Source organism: Neofelis nebulosa, chromosome 4 (genome assembly GCF_028018385.1).
Source record: "Neofelis nebulosa isolate mNeoNeb1 chromosome 4, mNeoNeb1.pri, whole genome shotgun sequence".
Lineage (NCBI taxonomy): Eukaryota > Metazoa > Chordata > Mammalia > Carnivora > Felidae > Neofelis > Neofelis nebulosa.
The window spans coordinates 17,315,704-17,335,908 of NC_080785.1; the positions used below are offsets into that span (position 1 = coordinate 17,315,704).

The 20,205-nt window shown below is 39.5% G+C and overlaps 1 protein-coding gene and 1 long non-coding RNA gene across 5 annotated transcripts in view; one reads left to right on the forward strand and one right to left on the reverse strand.

The window, feature by feature from the left end:
- Positions 1-1,319: 1,319 nt before the first annotated feature.
- LOC131508935 (uncharacterized) lies at positions 1,320-4,988 on the forward strand. 2 transcript variants are annotated; one of them, XR_009260219.1, is made up of 3 exons: positions 1,320-1,542; positions 2,643-2,762; positions 3,393-4,988. It is a non-coding gene; the product is annotated as an uncharacterized LOC131508935 (long non-coding RNA). The 2 variants fall into 2 exon arrangements; XR_009260220.1 differs by having other exon boundaries at positions 4,310-4,988.
- Positions 4,989-7,860: 2,872 nt separating this feature from the next.
- The window catches only part of CHRM2 (cholinergic receptor muscarinic 2), a 147,988-nt gene continuing 135,643 nt past the window's right edge, over positions 7,861-20,205 (reverse strand). For all 3 annotated transcript variants that reach the window (XM_058724170.1, XM_058724172.1, XM_058724173.1), the window contains one exon: positions 7,861-13,318. In XM_058724170.1, coding sequence (XP_058580153.1) covers positions 11,870-13,270 — 1,401 coding nt within the window. In that variant the 5' untranslated portion in view covers positions 13,271-13,318 and the 3' untranslated portion in view covers positions 7,861-11,869. The remainder of the gene's footprint in view (positions 13,319-20,205) is intronic.

The following is a 20,205-nucleotide window of genomic DNA, read 5'->3' on the forward strand; positions in this document are numbered from 1 at the left end:
CCTCCAGTCCCCAAAATAAAGGGTTAACCATATACCATATTATCCAAGCTAACATTCTTGCAGGAAGAGGGGGAAGAATGCATAATGAATGAATCAGGCAGCCAGTGTAAACCAGGCCTGGACCCAGGAAACCAGGTCAGGCTGCTTCTATAGGCTTCCTGCTTTCGATAAACCACTTTTGAGATTTGAGCCTGGCTGTACCAATACCAGCTATGGCCTTGGGTAATTACTTGGTTTCATGGAGCCTCTCTGGTTCCTTATTTAAAATATGAAGATAATAATAACTCCTCCTATGATTCTAGCCACATCTAAGTAATAAAATGCCTGGCATGTAAAATGAACCAGATCCATGTAAGATACCAATAATCTTATTACTGCAATATGTAGCAAAAAGAAACTAAAGAATTTGAGCCATGTCTCAGAAGGACAGAATAATTGCACTTCGGGTGTTTCAGTCATTCTCTATTTGGGAGATGAGAGCCCGAGGGTCCAAAGGTCCCGTTTGTCCTAGTAAAGCACCGACTGGCTTGATGGGACACTCAGGGCTCATCAAAGTGCAGTCTGAGAGGCTATGGCATCTTTTGTCTGTACCACAGACTTCCACTATAAGAAGTGTTATAAACACATCTTTTATTGAGTACCCTTCTTTGTTGAGCATGCTGCTAGGAACTACGTGGTTATTTCCAATCTTCTAAATATTCCTTATATAAATATATGTAATTTATCGCGATATTGTATACATGTAAATATAGGTGACCTATATCTGAAACAATTACATGATTTTCGCAAGGTCATATGACTAGTGAGTGGAGAAAAAAAATGTTGCAAAAAAAAAAAATGTTGCAGAGAGGGAACAGTGACTATGTATCAGGCACTGCCTCAGGTAGACAAATCCAAATGTTGTCTTTGTACTTGCAAAGTTTACAGTCTACAAACAGAGACCAGAATTTATTCAAATAATCCTACAACCCCAAGTAAGGTTGCGATCGTGAAAAACCTTATGGGAGTTACACTGGAGGAATTGATGTCGTCCGACAAGTCAGGGGAGACATTTCTGCAAGCGTCATATTTGACTTGAGATTTAAAGGATTATTAGGAGCTAACCAGGTAGCGAAGGGTCAGGGGGCTTTCCAGGCAAAGTTGTGTGAAGCTCATGTGCTAAAATCTTTTGGCAGGAGAGGACATGATGGGGGGGGCGTGGCGAGGGTGGCTTTTGGCAGTGATGCAAGAGCAATGAAATCACCGGGGAGTGTGCTGGAAGGCGAGGTTGGAGAGGGGGGAGGGGCTTAGTCCATTAAGGGCTTGCGGGTCAGATAAAGACATGTGGACGCAGTCAGAAGAACTCACTAACAAGTTTTAAGTAGAGGAGTGATGTGATATGATTTGTCTTCTGAAAGGCTGGCTCTGCCCGCAGGTATCAGCCAGATGGGACAGGATCAGACTGGATGTGGCAAAATCAGTGAGATCGCTTGCACGACGTGGTGGCTCCAGTGACAATGGGAGAAGTTGACGGGCAGATCTGACACATTTGATACTTAGGAGGTAAAACTGGGAGGACTTGAAGGGCGATTGGGGTGAAAGTCAAGGATGACAGAGCGTGGTGTCCGTTTTGTCTGCGCAGTAGAGGATGGGCTAAGAGACAGCAGAATGGGGCCAGTGTCGGTGAAATCATGAATGTGAGCTTGGACGTGGTGAGTCTGAGGTACATTTGTGGTATCCAAGACGGGTTCTGACATAGATGGTGGAGAAGAGTGGGATGGAGATGATATTATATCTCATCAGATATAAGATGATAACCAAAGCTGAAGTTGTGGATGGGCTGGTGTCAGGAAAGAATAATGAGATGAGAGAGAGCGGAGTATGGAGCCTTAAGGAACTGTCCATTGCATAACGTGAAGTGTCTATGACCATGGTGGAGGCCACAAGAATTCCTGCTTTTAGGTGGAGGTGAGAATAGGCGGCAAATGACATTTGATCAACCCTGAGAACCAAAAAATCTAAGTTTCCCATAAGCTTGAGTGTGAAAATATCTGAAGGAAATGTTTTCCTCCGGCTGGAGTTGGCCCTACCTCACTGGCAAGGACAGTAATTTCTCACAATCCATTTACCATGGTACCTCCTGGCCTATGTAGTTTGAAGACATCATTTGGCATTAATTAGTTTGTGTGAGTTTTGACTTGCTTCCCCTCGTTTGGAAGGAGGAAAGGAATTCCAGATCAGTGTCTCCAAGTCAGTTATTTGGGGAAATCACACACAAAAAAGGAAAGCTTCCCTACACACCTAGCCCACCGAGTATTTCTAGAATCCGGAACGACTCTGGAATCTCTTTCCAATACATTCGCTATTTAAGAGGTGGAAAGCAGAGGACAGAAGGAATGCTCTGGAGCACTTTTCATCTGGTAGATGGAGAAAGTGAAGTGAAAGTTTTCAAGGGGAGAGCCAGAGCTCACACTAACTCGTGTTACAATTAGTACTTTTTCAAGGGAGGGCTTTGTACCAGTTGGTATTCTTTCTTAAAGAGTGCCCAGGAGTACGGTAGTGTCTGGCTTCCAAAATGTTCACAAATGTGTTCTAAATGTGGTGAATTATAATGAAAAAAAATTTATTGTTGAATTCTCCAACTGCTACAATGCTTTATTTAGGAATACAGCTTGGCAAAAACACATCCAAGGACACCACGTGTGATTTCCTCCACGCTGATTTTGGAAGCTGGAATGTTTCTGCATACGCGCATCAGCAACATCTAAGCCAACACTCCTCTGGTATGTTGAGTATTTTCCACTGGTATTCCTTGCATTTTTGTGCATCACTTTCCATTAAATTCCTACAACCATGTCTTTAAACGCGTTTTCTTTTATAAATAAAATGTATAATATAATTATGCAGGCTTGTTTAAATATGTATAATTTATAGTAACACTATAGATATCTTTCATCCAATATGTATATAAAGGAGGTTATCGTTAAAGAGGCTCTCAATTTCACATACACTTAAATAACTGTCTTTTAATGTAAGATTTTCAAAAACACTGGGACTCTACACTCTTGTGTGTTTCTAACGAACGTTGTATTCCTTACTCTTCAATAAAAAGCAAAGGGGAAACAAGGATACCAGGTTCCTTGACCATAATGGAATTTTTAGCAATTGTTATAGGTAACATAAGCTATCATCCTAATTTTTCAGTTACGTGAACTATCTCACCTGTACACGGCCAAGGAATCGTGTTTGTCTGTTCAAATGTGCTTCCTAACAGATGTGTGTATACTGAGTATTGGTTTAACTCCCTTTTCCATCATATGGAACGGCTTTTCTAACAACGGCTTAACAGCCTTTCACTTCTTGGTTTACGTCCCATACTTAATCGTGACAAGGGCCTGCTCGTGTCCCCACAGGGCCTGTTTCAAACAGCACATTGATATGCCCTGAACTCTTCTCCGAGTGACCAAGGGCCCGCGTCCGTCCACCGCACTGTGAACAGCAGCGGGAAAGCCCTCGAGAACACAGAGGAAATAGATGCCATGTTGTTTGGAAATATTTACATTGGGAAGCCATCACATACGCAGATTTTTTTTTTTTTTTCATTTAAAGCCGTGTTTTTGCCCTTTATCCATATTTTGGCTACGTTTGTTTTGTTTGGATAGTGAAAGCATGTGTCATTGTCAGCTGTTGTTGTTTTAAATGTCTTTTGGCTTTCTGCAACAGCAATGTCAATTACAACAGAATTAAAGATGAGGTCTAAGGAAACAGTAATTTTTGTGTTTGCCGCGCAGAACATTTATAAAAATTACTTTTACAGCAGCATTAGTAAAAACTGGAGCAAAAATACTAAAAATAGATGAAGAAAAAAAATACAAAGAACCTGGAAAAAAGAAAAGCATTTCTGTTAAATATTTATTGTTATTTCGAGAGAGCTTAGGCATACGTGTTTTTTTTTTCTCACGTGGATGTCATATTCATATTGCTCCTGTTTTAGTCTTAACTGTATTCTTTATGGTTGTCTTTTCTGCTTAAATGCAGAGTTGTTCAGATTGTTATTTCTGTGTAAGATGTTACCCAATGGGGAGGGTTGAGAAAAAATAAAATGGTTTTCTTCAGCCATTTAATATCGGGACTATAAATGACCTCTTCTACTTGTTCACTAATAAACAGAATGGTGAGGATCCCAAGAAAAACAAAATAATCTGCTTGGTGATCTTGGGGTACCCATCACGAAGGTCGATATTTGTAGACGTGTCCTCCAGGCATCATCATGATCATGTATTTCAGGCATGTTTCCTCACCACGACTCAATGTAATTGTTGACTTTCAGAGAGATTTTCTTCAGACAACGGGGGTATGTTGGTGGCAGACACAAAGCTGGAACTTACTGACCCTAGGAGCTTTGAGAACATTCTGCAATTTACTGGCCACAGCACAGAATTTTTTCTTCAGTACTACTTGGCTGACCGGAGTTCAATGTCTCCTCTAGCTGAGTTCCAAATGCTTTTCAAAGTAGTGGGAAGGTTATACCTCTGAGCACAGTCAAGATATTTAAGGTGAAACTTGTGTTTATGTGTTGTTCGTATTTGTACATATGTGTATATGAGCGTGCATATGTGTTTATGTACATGAGTGTTTGTGTTAAGAAGAGGTTGAAGAATTCCTTCTAGAATGCAAATATTTTTTATTTAACATTACTTCTCAACAGAATAATGGAATGATTCATTTTAAGTACTCATAAGAGGAGAATGTGTTTGCATATATAGACTATGCAAAAATATATGTAGGAGACTATAATAAAATGCATTTAAAGAAATTTTTTAATGCTTTATTTTTGAGACAGAGAGGGATAGAGCATGAACAGGGAAGGGGCAGAGAGAGAGGGAGACACAAACTCCAATGCAGGCTCCAGGCTCTGAGCTGTCTGCACAGAGCCTGACGCAGGGGCTCGACGCAGGGCTCGAACTCAGGAACCGCGAGATCGTGACCTGAGCCAAAGTCGGACGCTTAACCGACAGAGCCACCTAGACGCCCCATGAAATGCATTTTTAAAGTGGGGCACCTAGATGACTCAGTCGGTTAAGTGTCCGACCTCAGCCCAGGTCACGATCTCGTGGTTTGAGAGTTCGAGCCCCGCATTGGGTTGTGTGTTAACAGCTGGGAGCCTGGAGCCTGTTTCAGATTCTGTGTCTCCCTCTCTCTCTCTGCCCCTCCCCCACCCACACAGTCTCAAAAATAAACATTCAAGGGGCACCTGGGTTGCTCAGTCAGTTAAGCCTCCAACTTCCGCTCAGGTCATGATCTCACAGTTCATGGGTTCGAGCCCCATGTCGAGCTCTGTGCTGACAGCTTAGAGCCTGGACTGCTTCAGATTCTGTGTCTCCCTCTCTCTCTCTGCCCCTCCCCCCACTCGTGCTCTCTCTCACTCTCTCTCTCAAAAATAAATGAACACTGAAAAAAAATTTAAACATTAAAGATGCATTTGGAGATATCACAGAATTCAAGATTCTGCTATATTTATCTTTAAACTTTGATATGTTAATGGTTCCTCAAGTAAATTTATCAATATGGTTATTTTTAATCACTGGTGTTAAGGTCATCGCACTAAAAGTTTCGGAAGAGACAGAAAATACGAACAGCCTATTTGTAAGTAAGCAACAAACTTTACGTCCAAGAAAAGGTATCCTCTCCTGTGGCTAGTTCGTTAAATGTAATGTTTTCGCCATTAGTAACAGACATCTTGCGAAGGCATCATAATACTTTGGTAAAAATTTTCATTAGACCAGAGAAGGTAATTGTTCTCAAAGTGTGGTTCCCATCAGGATCACTTGGGAACTTGTTAGAAACACAAATTCTCAGACGCCACTTCAGACCTACTGGTGAGGCCCAACAATCTGCAGGTGATTCTATATCAGGCTGAAGTTTGACATGTGGCAAAATATAATATGGCCCTGGCAAAGATACCCGCGCCCTCACACATGTAAGCACCTGCTCTCTATACAAAAGCAGTAGGAAGAGGAAGATTCCCGCGTGAAGAAAATTGCTTTAAGCATCCAGTTGAATCATAATGTTTGTCTTTTCGTACAAATAGCTCAACTCTTATCCAGATTTGAACTGGCTCTGCAATCTATTTTAATTCTTTCTGGATGCATACACATAATTTATCCCTTAACACTATCCCTTATCTTCCAATAATAATGACTCCAAAAAAGATACTCATTTTAAAAAATCCTTCAACAAGCTCTCCGAGGACATGCATGTTTCCAGCAAAGGTCCAGTGTAAGGATTCAGATGAGCTGCACGGTAAATGGTACAAAGAAAATGGATGACTTATTTTCTCTGTCATTTTCCATGATGTGTGTGTGTGTTTAGGAAGCCAAAGAACAGAATTTATAGAATGTCACTTAATAAGTATGTACATTCCACAACTTACCACACTGTTGCTTCAATTTTTAATCAAAAAAGACTGACATGTGGAAAATTCTTCCTTTGTGATGGTAAGATATTTTTCCTGCCTCAGCATTTGCAACTACTTCGTAAGGAATAACATTTGACAATTCATCGATACAGTATGCAATCACATTCTAAAAAATGTAATGAGAACATTTCACTGGAACAATAAGACACTAATGAGAATTGACAGAAAACTCAATTTTTTTTCTAGAGATGATTTTGGTTCAGATAAGCAACAATGCACCCGGGTGGATTATGGAATAACAGGTAAAATTTAGGAAGTGTATAGATGGTGAAGCAGAAATTTGCACAGAAAACTAGAATTCACTGAACACCTTGCATACCTTGGCAACTAAAGACGATAAATAGGACTCTTTGAGATGTTCGGTGCTTATGCTCTTCTATTAAAATGCAAGTGTCTCTTGGGATGGTGTGCCCAGGATCAATTAAAATCGTAGCAGTAATTGCTAACTAGGAACTCATGCTAATGAGCCAAAGAATATGTTCTGGGGAATGTGGGTAGTTGAGTTGGTAACAAGGGAAGGAAAAGAAGTGCTATAAAGAAAATGTAGGGCATTCAGAAACAAACCACCTATGGGGCATCTGGGTGACTCGGTTAAGCCTCCGACTTCAGCTCAGGTCACGATCTTGTGGTTCGTGAGTTCGAGCCCCACGTCGGGCTCTGTGCTGACAGCTCAGAGCCTGGAGCCTGCTTTGGATTCTGTGTGTCCCTCTCTCTCTCTCTGCCCCTCCCCCACTCTCACTCAGTCTCTCTCTGTCTCTCAAAAAGGAATAAACGTTAAAAAAAGTTGAAATTAAAAATAAAAAAGAAGGCATCTATTTCATAATTTCTTGGAGAAAACTTGGAGTATCATACTACACTAGAAATTTCTGGCATTTAATGTATGGGATGCTGTATTGGGCTCAAACTGAAAAGAGTGGCTCATAAAATACAGTGCTTGTACAACTTTTTACCTGTTTTCCAGAATGGAAAACATTCTGAAGGTCATCCTTTCCTCCTTGCATGATTATTTTTTATTTGACTAAAATCAGTTAACTTGGAGGAGAGCAAAGCTGTATGTCAATGAATTGGTTGCAATCTCATCAGGCAATCAGACGTGAGATCAACACAGCTGTTGGAACAGTAACAGCCAGAAAGATTCTAGTCACAGGCCAGTCGGGAGCACAGGAGCAAAGAGCATTCTGGTCATGTGGGGTGACACCAGCCAAGATTTATGAATATATTCCTCCAAGAGATATTTAAAATCAGTGCCATGCTTTCAAAGATTATAAAACAGCTTAACAGTAATACGGGTAGGATTTTGGCTGTTCTCAAACCCTCTCCTTCAAAAACCAAAACTGCTTTAAAAAACTGGGCCTACAAAATCTAGTCTTGTTACTCTGAAGCAACATATACCATATTGCGTATTAAGATTTTGTGTATAATATATTTATTTGCATACAGAAATATGTATTTCTATTATACATTTCATTACTTTATTTATAGAATATGTATATTAAGCACACAGCATATTCCAGAAAGATACATTAAATACGCACACAGTTCATGCTGCAGCGTGCACCCTTTTAAAAGAAGCATATTTAGAGGCGTGGTATTGTATGTACATGCTGAAAATACACTTTGCACAATTCATCCAGCTTTGGGTGCTTCCCTAATCTATTTGCAACATCAGTGCTGTGGTTGTTGAAAGGGAGATTATCAAACTGGGAGAAGGCAACTACCAATGAACTAAGAGAAAATAAAAGTAGATCGCATTTCTAAGTATATGTTGCCATCATTTTGAACTCCCATGTTCCCCAATGTCAGATCTCCAGGATCAAAAAAGCAGTGAATGGACAAAGAGAAGAAGTATGTGGGTCCTCTAGCCTCCACACTCAAATGGGAAAGCTTATCCCATGTGACTCATTATATTGGTGACTTTGTCCTAACCCTTGGGAGCTGGTATTAAATTAATGTGATCTGGTAAAGGGGTGATCATTTCTCTTTTTTTAAAGAAATGAACTGGCTTTTTGACATTCTTAATCTCCTCTTCTTATAAGACCACTCTGGAATATTTACATTATTGCTTTGAGGAGAGAAGAAATTCTTGACAGCTATCTACCTTTCCAGTGAAAATAACAGAGATGAATCATATTGTTTCTGAAAGAGACTCCTGATGTTTCTGAAAGAAAAAATGGCAGCTCCAATAGAAACTGACCACATCAACTCCAATCATTTAATGGTCAATTACCGGCAACCTCAACTGACTGGACTCTGTGGCAATCGTGTTGGGACATTAAGATGTTGGAAACAATGTGCTACGTGCATGGTCTGGTGACTTTGGATGTGCAGATGTCTCCTGTGTTCCCAATCTGTGAATTACACATACACCAGACTCATGGGTGACAATGTCTGATACACAATTGGTGAACATTACCTTTTACAAACAGGTGAGCAATTTGCATTGATATTCTAATAGTGATACAGGATTATTTCCCCATTTTTACAAAGCAAGCGCTGGAATTCCTTAAAACAGATGAGAGTTTCTCAGCTTTGGCACTACTGACACTCTGAACCAAATAATTCTTAGTTGTGTATGTGAGGGAAAGTCGGCCTGTGCACTGAAAGCTGTTAGCAGCATCCCTGGCCTCTATCTGCCAGATGCCAGTAGCTCTCCCCCAAGTTGTGACCACCCAAAATGTCTCCACACAATGTGAAATGTCCCCTGGGGGGGGGGGGGAACTGTTCCTGTGTGAGAGCCACTGAAATAGACAAATCCAGCCATAGCTAATGCAAACCTTTGAATACAATCTCCATATCTTTCTAATCATCTACCATTTTCAGTATTCTTCCCGTGTCTCTGATTCCAGCTGACAAAGCTTTCACGATGTGTCGGTCTATAGTCACTTCCTTTCTGTAATGCGCGATGGTTTCTCTTTCAACAAGGTTGTGGTGGCTATGGCGAAGATCAAGAATAGAAGGAAGAAAGGGAGGGTGTGATGGCAATGAAGAGTAAGAGGCAGTTTGATTCATGGTGAGTTGAATTGTTAGAGCAGACCAAAAAGACCCAAATCCAGAATCATGAATCCTTGAATCCAAAGAGTTCATCCCAACTAAAGCTGAATCTACATCATAATAGTACAAGTTAATAAGTATTCAGCCAGCCATGGTTTTGTTTACAGCCAACCAAACAGCCCATTGTCTTGATGTCCCTTCCATTCAATTGATTCACTAATTTGAAGAAATAAAATAAAAATACATACGGATTTAACACTTACATTGAAGTAACTGTGGAGTAAAGGAATCTGCATGAACTGATGCCATAGGTTTACACGCAGAAGGTTTATGGGTGGGAGTGACTGAAGTTATTCAAACAAGAAGTTATTTTTATAAAGGGTAAGTTACATCCAACTACTGTGGGCAGTTTGCCTCTTACTGACTGTCCTTTCTTTATTGTTTACCTTGTGCTTTTTTTTAATTTGCAAAGTTGTTGAGATGCCATCAGTGAGGCAAGTCACACGCGCACACGCGCGCGCACACACACACACACACACACACACCAACTCTAAAGTGCTAAGGTTTAATACTGACAAATTAAACATGTTACTCACATTGATGTTACTGGTCAAGACAGCATAAGGCCCATACATTTGAAATGCAAAATATGAAATCTGAAGTGGGTTTTATAAATTTGATTTCTATTGATTGGGCCGTCTTCAGAAAATCTGATTTTAAGACTATAGCAAATACAGTAAGAAAGAAAGTTGAGGGATAAAAACAGCTAAATGTGGATCAATACGATATGTTTATGAGGGGTACGAAATGAAAAGTCTCTACATGGACAAGATTCTACAACAAGCTACCGTTTGGCTAATAATAGTTCCTGATAGGACTTTTTATGGTCTAGAATTAAACAATGAGAAAGGACACAGGCACAGCTACCTGCATTCTTCCTCACAGTTTGCTGATCTCACTTGGCCTCTGTTAGTTATCCACTACGTTCTTGCCACAAAGATTACCTCTATAGACAGACTTTTGAAGTTAAAAAATTTTAGAGAGAATTGACAATTTGAGGAACATGGAACATGTGGTTCCAGGAAATGTTTTTTAACTATTTTTTTCCTCCTCCAGTGGGATATAGGATGGTTATAAAAAACCTCACTGGACTGTAAATTGAATATAATTTGTTAGCAGGCATTGAAGAGAACGTCTTATTCTCCTGGGAGTGACCCAGAAGTCATTGGTGCCACCAGAGTATGCTAATCCTACTTATGATTCCAAATGAATAAAGCAGCTTCTTCCTGCTGACAAAGGCCAGAAGTTCATGGTTTACAAGTTAGCATCTCCTAGATGGGTCAGGCAGATTCAGGTTGAAAACAGAATGCCCTCTCAGTCTTCTATTTTCTTATTTCAAAATTCATCTGGCCTCAGTAAACTCTCTCCAACTAAAGACGACCATTATTTAATTTGACAAAACCTCACTTTAAAAAATGACTTTGGTTCTCAAGCGTGTTTATGTATTAGGTAGGCTAGCCCAATAACTTAAGACACTAGTTTAGGAGAAAACCAGATTGGTGAAAACATTTCACCTACAGGATCATAAGCAAACTAACACTTTATAGGCTTTTATATCCCCACAGAATGCAAAGGACACAGTGGGCAGGGGTGAAATGCCCATGTTCATGGCTGTTTCTGGTTGTATTTAGCAAAAGTCTTGCAGATTTTGTCCTTACACAATGTAGAATGGGGATGTACAAAAACCAGTGCCATAATAAGAAAAATAATGTTATGGTCTAGTTGGGGTTTTTGTGTGTTTGCTTTCCTTTGACGGTGGGAAGAGGGAAAGGTAAAAAAAAAAAAATCCAAAGCATTGATTACATCGCAATTCTCCAAATAAAACTGTAACAAAAGAATAATATATGCTTAGCACTTAACACTATGGAGACCATTTCTATGTATTTTTGTTTTGATCCTCTTCCTTCACTTGTCCATTGTGTGACATCTATTTCTTTATGTTTAAGTCTCCATGTTAGCTGTGGCATTTCATCCTCATATGGACACTCGGGAACAAAAAAAAATGGGAATAAAAAGGAGCGAGGTTATTATTCTTCTTGTGCAGAGATAAAACCGTAGATTCAGAAGCCCTTCTTCAAGAGAGTACGAGAACATGTGGATTGTTCCTTAAATCCATTAATTCCAAAATGTCTCTTTCATGGTCTCATCGCTCTGAAACTGACAGGGCTGATAAGGTGTGGGTTTCTCAAACTGGAGCATAGGCACGATAAAAGTGTCACTGTCGGGCTCCTTAATTGCACATTCCATATTAAGACTATAAAGTGCAATGGCAGAGATTTTTAAAACTGGGAGGTTTTTTTTTTTTATCCCTTTTCTTTTTCCCAAGCTCCCCTGACCACCTTCCTTCTCTACAAAGGTGTTTTACCTCGTAGCGCCGATGTTCTTATAGTGACACATGAGAAGATGTTTAAAGGTCTTCTTGAAGGTGGCATTACAAAGTGCATAGCAGGCGGGGTTGATAGTGCTGTTGATGTAACAGAGCCAATAACCAATTGTCCACACTGTGTTGGGGATGCAGGGTGCACAGAAGGTGTTGATGAGCACCATGACATTGTATGGGGCCCAAGTGATGATGAAAGCCAACAGGATAGCCAAGATCGTCCTGGTCACTTTCTTTTCCCGAGAAGGAGGAGGCTTCTTTTTGGCAGGCTGCTTCGTCATCTTCACAATCTTACGAGCGACGATGTTCTGTTTTTCATCTCCGTTCTGACCTGCAGAACCAACTAGCTCCACAGTGGTATTAGCTGGGGTACATGAGTCACCTTTTGGGGTCTTGGTGACAATTTTGATGCACGTCTGCTTCGAGTTCTCATCTTTGGAGTGGCCCAGGGAAGTGGAGACTGTGTTCTCATCCTGGGTTATTTCATCATCTCTCATATTAGAGGCTACCGCACTGACTGAGGTGGAATCATTGGAGCTCTCCTTCTCCTCTCCCTGGACACAGTTTTCAGTCACAGCATCTCTGGGGGCTTTGCCATTCTGGATTTTGTTGTGCTCCAGGCTACCGTCACTGCCAGGTGTGGTGTTGTTGTTTGGCCTCACTATCCTTCCTTGTACCAGACTTGGAGAAACTGGGTCTTGGTTGGCCACAGGCTCCTTCTTGTCCTTCTTTATTCTGCTCTTGCTGGCTCGGGATATGTGCCAGTATAGCACAGTCATGATGATCACAGGCAAATAGAAGGCTGCAATGGCGGTACCAAAGGTGACAGCAGCGTTGGAAAAAAACTGAATGTAGCATTCCCCATCCTCTACAGTCCTCACCCCTACGATGAACTGCCAGAAGAGAATGGCCGGGGCCCACAGGATAAAGGAGAGGACCCAGGCAGCTGCAATCATCATACCTGCCATTTTCGTGGTCCGCTTGACTGGGTAGGTGAGTGGTTTGGTGACACAGAAGTACCTGTCAAAGCTGATAATGAGCAGATTCATCACCGAGGCGTTGCTGACCACGTAGTCCAGGGCTAGCCACAGGTCACATACCACAGGTCCCAAAGGCCAGTAGCCAATCACGGTGTAGAGGGTGTACAAGTTCATGGAGAAAACACCAATGATGAGGTCAGCACAGGCCAAGCTGAACAAAAAGTAATTGTTGACGGTCTGGAGGTGGCGGTTGACTTTAATGGAGACCATGACCAGAATATTCCCAATGATAGTCACCAAACTGAGGGATCCAGCCACAAGGACAATAAACACCACTTCAAATGTCTTATAAGGACTGGTCAGAGCCAGGCCATTGTTAGAAGAGTTTGTTGAGTTATTCATTTTGTGTTCTCTCAATCAGAAGCCAAGTAGCCAAACACGCATTGAAACCTGCAGGGACATAGAAAAGAATGAACAGATATGACATAAACATTGCTTTAAAATATATCAGATTTCTTCCTTTTGAACCACGATTTTTTCTCCAAAATCCTCACTCTTCCCCTCCATGTTTATTGTACCTATCTGCCCCGATTCCCCACATAAAAAGCAAAGACATTAAATGGAGGATGCGAAAGATCCTTTCAGACTGGCAATGTATTTGAAGTCTGAAAACACTTTGAAAGCATCCATACCTAGATGTGGTATCTGTCTGTCCATCTGTCATCAATCAATTTAGCTGAGTATACTACTGATGGATTAAACTAAATAAACTAGGATTATACATAAGACCTTCCAAAGCATCAAGAGGTTTCTGGTATAGACATAAAAATTAATAAACCAATGCGAGGAAGAAAGCATAAAACTTACAGTGTGGAGTGGGTGACTTTTATAGTCTATAGCATCTTTCCATCTGGTAGCTCAAAGTAAGACTTTTTCATAATAATACTGATACTGATTATAACCAAAATAAGATAATAATAATAACTAATTAGCCAGTACACTTCCACTAATGAGGAATTATTATTATTCCATTATTCTTCTCTGATCTCCATTTTGCCCTTGTAGTGAGTATCGCATAGCTAACATTTCCAATCTTCTATATCCTGCAAAATAAATCATTTATTAAATGTGTATTGATAACCACATGAATTTTCTGAATGTTTTATCTTTCAAGTCACCACCAAATTTATTGTTCTACTGTTCTTCCTGCCAAATATTTGGTACAGTCAGGCTAGGATTTATATTTGTTTGTCAAAAGAGGGAACTGCAGTCCAGAAAGAGTCAGTAATTTATATAAGGTCACATATCGAGTCAATCAGAAAAATGAGCCTAGGAACAAACCTGTTTAAGAATTTACTCATTCACTTTGTCCTCACATCCCTATCGAGCAACTTCTCTGGATTAGGCATTTGATGTATGCTGGATATTCGGTGACGATTAAGACAGGGTCCCCGCCTCTGAGAGGCATATGCTCTGGGGGTAGGGATGGGCTGCTAAAGAAGCAATTATTAAAATTGAGTATACTTTCTGTTGCCAAACCCTTCAGTGTTTAGATAAACACATAATTATCATTTTTCAGATAATATCACCAAAGTCTGGTGCCAGCCTCACACATAGGAAGTTACATTTCAGCTATAGTTACAAAGATACGCAAAAAGGTCTACTCAAGGATGCTCATTCAGAAATGCTACAGTAGAAAACCCCCCTAGAAATATTAAAAACAACTCACTGACAGAGGATTGGTTAAATATATGATGGAATGCCCTTACAATGGAATAGTACACAGCTGTTAACACAGAGGTAGATATGTGTTCTGGCCTTGTTGTGGAAAGTTATACGGTTAGAAGATGATATGATCAGAGCAAGACTCAGAATGTTGTAGAATATAGTTCTAATTAAGCAGAAAGGCGATTACATATATGAAATGAATTTGTAGGTCTTGAGGAAACATTGAAGAGTTTAATCAAGGTAATGATATTAATGAAATGCCACTTACCATTTTGCCTTCTGAAATTATACATGAGGTGGCAGTTACTGCTCCAAGGAAAAGGCACTTACAAAGTATCATTTACTTTTGATATCATACGCTTCAGAATACTGTTCAATGCTTCCATTATGAATATATCTTGTTATAATTACACAAAATGCAGATTTTCAGGCTGACTCCAGACCTCCCGATTCAGAATTACAAGGCATGTTAGGAAACACTTTTGAAGCCACCCCTGTGTTACCTGTTTTAAAATCTGGCCCACTATGTATCATCCCACCATTGGATACCACAACTTTTTCTGTTGGCTTGGTCCTCATCCATCACATAAACATTCGCAGTGTAAGTCTTGCGTGTTACGCTTTGGAGGAAATGCTTTCTTCAATATTATATTCCTCACTGGGTATTACGGAGAGTTTGGTTTTGTTAAAGCATAACACAACAGACATCTACTGGGGGGTCTTGAAATGTATCCCCCAATAAATAAGGGGGGAATATTGCAGTTAGTAGCCCTCAGGTTTCCACCTTTGTAGATCCCCTGTTCGTGGCTTTGACCTAGGACACCGATCGATACACCCCATCTATGATTTTCCTCCTTCACTAGAAAAGCGGTGAATTTTGGCTTCTTAGTCTTTTTAGCTGTACCATCCAGCTCACTGCCTCAAATGTAACTGGTGCTCAAAAATGTTTATTGAATCAAAACAGGATTAACAATTAATATTATTAATTCAGCCTCTATTTACTTACCCAGTGGAATTGGCTCAATAGAATTTCTCTGTAACAGCACCCCCCCCCTTTTTTTTTTTTTTTGGTCATGATTCATACAACTGTTTATTCATGAAATTTATTTGAACAAAGTAATTTCACTAATCCAATCATAATTCCAATGATTCTTTATTAGCTAAGGTAACTGGAAGACAGAATCCTGACTTGCTTATAAGCTCGCTTTTGTCTGTTCATTAAATTCACTGACATATTTTGAATTGAGTTATATTTATCTGTTCACAAATCGCTCATTTTAATAAATTTTGATTGAAAAATACCAAAGATTTACCTTCTGAACGTCCTATTTGATACTTTTATATTTGTTTGTCAGAAGAGGGAACTGACATTCATTTAATAAAACATAGGACTATATTTATTTTAGTTTTAAAAAGCTTTTTGGTGACTTCCTCTCAAAAATAATGTAGAAATATAACATTTATGTTCAAAAATAAACTAGTTTGATCTTTTATTTTATGGATTAAGAAAGCATAAGAGTAAGTGATTTATCCATAGTCACATGGCTCTTGCCATCATTTATGCTAATAATAATACGTGTTATTATTCTAAAATATCACAGTAACATAAAGCTGTATGATTCTATTTATTTGTTAATTTTCCTCCTTTCTCCTCTTCCCCTCTTCTTGTTTACAGTGAGCATGCATTACATTTCAACTAAAAAACAAGGCGTGCCTGGGTGGCTCCGTCAGTTAAGCATTGGACTCTTGATTTCAGCTCAGGTCATGATCTCGTGGCTCATAAGTTCGAGTCCCACATCAGGCTTTGTGCTGACAGCACGGAGCCTGCTTGGGATTCTCTGTCTCTGCCTCTGTCTCTCCAAAATAAATAAACTTTAAAAACAACAACAACAAAAACCCCCAAAATCAAAGAATCCAAAAAACTAAAAAACCAAAAAAACAACAGTCTTAGGACTCTCAAACATATGTTATCTCACCTTCTATTAACAGCTCTATAAAATATATAAACACATCCAATCACCCCCTTGATCTGAAGACAGAAGCTGAGTCCACAGTAGGGGTTTAAGTGATCACTCTCGGTTTCAAGGTTAGTAAGCAAAAACTCTGCCACTAAAATTATCATTCTTACCTCTGAGTTAGATACTCTTTCTCAGTGTCCCTTCTGGGTAACCTCTCAGTTACCCTATGGGTAAAGAGTTACACTTTACCCAGAGGTTGGTGGCTGAGCCAGGTTCCGTCTGGGGGGCTTGGAATTCTTACCCAGGTAGACATAGCAAATCTATATAATGGTAACATACTATATAATGATAATCATACCCCCTAAATTCTCAGAGTTCTAATATTTGCTTGTTCATAGTAATGCCATATATAAAAATAGAAAGCATTTCACTTAGAAGCAAGCACAAATGTCTGAGGGATGGCATTCTTTTCTCCCCTCATAATGCACGAGCTGGGGGCGGGGGGGGGGGGGTTGTTCCTCTCCTGTTAAAGAAAATACTTCTTTTTGTCAACCCCTTGCCTCCTCTGCTGTTTACATCTCTGTAAAAGTTTTTACTTCTGGTGTGGCATCATAGGGTTTTATTAAAGCAAAGATTGTTACATCATCGATGAAATGCCATAATCGCAACAGACTAAACAATGCAGATGACCCTCAGGATTCAACATCTTAAAACGGCAAGTGCATAGTAATCTACTTGGTATTTTACCATGTTAGTTTATGACCAAGTTTTGAAAGCATTCTGGAAATTTACAAGAAAACAATTTTCTGGCCTTAGTTTCTTTACTACTTGAGTCTCTATATGTAGCAGGGAGAAATGTATCATGGTTTCATATTAACCTTGCAAAGTTGTGAGTGCTAATCCCTGCTCTGAATTATTAGCTGTGAGAGTCTGATCATGTCACTAAACACTTCCATGAAGCTTTCTTTTCTTTTTTTTTTGAAACAGGAATATTAATAACCCTATTTTTCTTCTAGAGTTGTGGGAAGCATCAAAGTGAAATCATGTCTTTGAACCATGATCTATAAATGTTAACACAAATGCCGTTAATATTTACATTTGGTAAATGGGTATAAATTAGTCATTTTTCTTATTAGTTAACGGAAAATCGGGCATGTGTAGACGAAATAGGGTAGGAGTGAGAACGTGTAGGATATAGTGGTAGGGGTGATACAAATGATCATTATCAAGAATACCGTTACCAAGAACATGAAATCATTAATGATAATATTGATAATAGTTCACAGGTACTGAGCCTGATTCCTCTCCACAACAAGTCCTGAGGTGACTATGACTGTGATATGCTTTTTCATACATGTTGAACTAAAGATCAAAGAATTAAGTTATTTGAGGTTCAAACCCCTGAGTTCCTGACTCCAGAGTCTGCTACAAGTATTTATTATTTGCCTGAGGAACAATCTTACTTGGCAGCCAATATGTGCCCCAAATATTTATTACTCTAACCTGCCATGACTAAGTCTTTTTCCCCAAATTCAAGCTGGGTCCTTGGTTTACACAACAGAGGATCATCTTGTCCAGGCTAAAATTGTGACTTTGGACAGGACGTGTTCACAATAAGATACAGAATAGTAAGTATGATTCCTGATTATGTAAATACATGACATTTAAGATTTAAAACATTTTCCTAAAAGCAATCATCACAAAAAACACGGCACCATGTGAATTAATATAGAACCTCTCACAGAAGTATTCATATCAGTTACACAGAAGTTCTAAACATCTACAATAATATTTTTCTGAAGTTAGAGGGAATGCTAACTAAAACGACTAAAAAAATAAATTCTTATGTGTATTTAGACACACAATGGAAATTAAATTTAAAAAATGGGATTTTCTCCATACTCTGCCTAAGCCAGGCAGCATGCCAAATATAAAATGGTCTCTTCGTAAGTGCGGCCACAGTGTAATAAGCTAATCATAAATTAATCAATACGTGAGGAACCTAAGTGTTAGAATTTTTTGCATGTTATTTTATTTAATTATCACAACAACCCTTAAAAGAATTATCATCTTTTTCAGTTGTACAGATGACAACTGATGAGACAGCCAGCAAGTACTGAGGTCACGGATGGAATTTAGGCATCTGGCTCATAGGGCCATATTCTTCCCACTATGTTACACCGTGACACCAAACTTGATTGAATAAAAAAAAGAAAGTTTTCTAGAATGAGAAAAGTCAGAAAAAAAAAAAAAAAAAAAAAAAAAGGAGCGGGGGTAGTCCACGATTGATAACTGGAATCCAGAGAGAAGATATGTAATTATACAGCAAAATTTCAGAACAAGAAATCAAGAGGAATTCACATGAAGTTGACTTTATAATTGTTTATATTTATTTAACTTGTGTTTTAAAAACGTAATCTTGGTGTATGTTACTTTTTATAGATTTCTAATTTCTGCTGCCATTTGAACACATTACCAAAAATGGCAGGGTGTTCTGAGGGCTCTTTGTCCGTGTCTTTCGCACTGAGCTCTGAGACACAGCCTCTCTGTTGAGCAACCACGAGGGATGAAATCATCAATCCTCACCGGGGGTGCCTGAAAGTCCTTCAACTGCTACAGCAGTTCAGGCCCCTGGCACCGTTTTAACGTGGACATGTCGGGGCTAAACACGCAATCGGTCTTGAGATAATTAAAAGTTTACTTCAACAATATGATGCCTAGATATCTAGCTTTCAGTAAAAAATATTGCTATTAGAAAAAAACTTGAAAAACATAAGGATGATACCATCTAGTACCGTGGTGAAACATGAGACCCTCATTGGGAGCAAGACTGCCTAGTGAGCAGAGACTTTCCCTTCATCTCCTCTCTGCCTTAAGAGTGAGACGTGGTAATCTGACGCTGTGTTATCATCAATTAGAAAGCAAATGGAGCTCCTTTATTTGCAATTTATATATTTAAAAACACATATAACCTATTATATAATAATCTGGTGAATGAGATTCTAACTATAAAATTTCCCTGACATTGGAGACATGACCATTGGGGCATAAAGTCTATATTCTGTTTTAGATCTTCTAAACATTCAGTGCATGCCGTTAGTTTATAAGTGGCATCGGTAGAGGTATTTAATAGGCTTTGAGATTGTTCCTGCATCAGTGACCAATCACTCCTGCCGTGAACGATGGAGGGAAAAAGAAAGAAAGGCAAGAGAAATGGGGAGAGATTTTAAGGGATTCTGAGGAACAAAGTCCCCTTTCTTTAAAGACAGTCTCAGTTTTGATACTGATGCAGTAGATGATAAAACACAGTTTGCTCATATTGTGATGACCCCCACAAATCTTGAATGTCTCTCCATTTTACTTATGAGCAAGGAGAGTTCTAGCCTGGGGCTCAGGGGATAGGGTAGCTCTGACAGCTGAATACTGACATTCCACATTCTAGCATTTTGACAACATCAGGCAGAAATGGAGTAAATTTCCACTCTTCCCGCCCCCCCTCCCCCAATTTTTATAAGGCTTCCCTTTAGCCAAGGGACACATTAGGAGTGAGTATACAGATCAAGAGATTTTTCATGAGCTCCTGAATTTTACTATGTGAGCTGCTGTGGTGGGTTGGGGGCCACAGGAGCAACAGGGGCCCTGCTCGGAAAC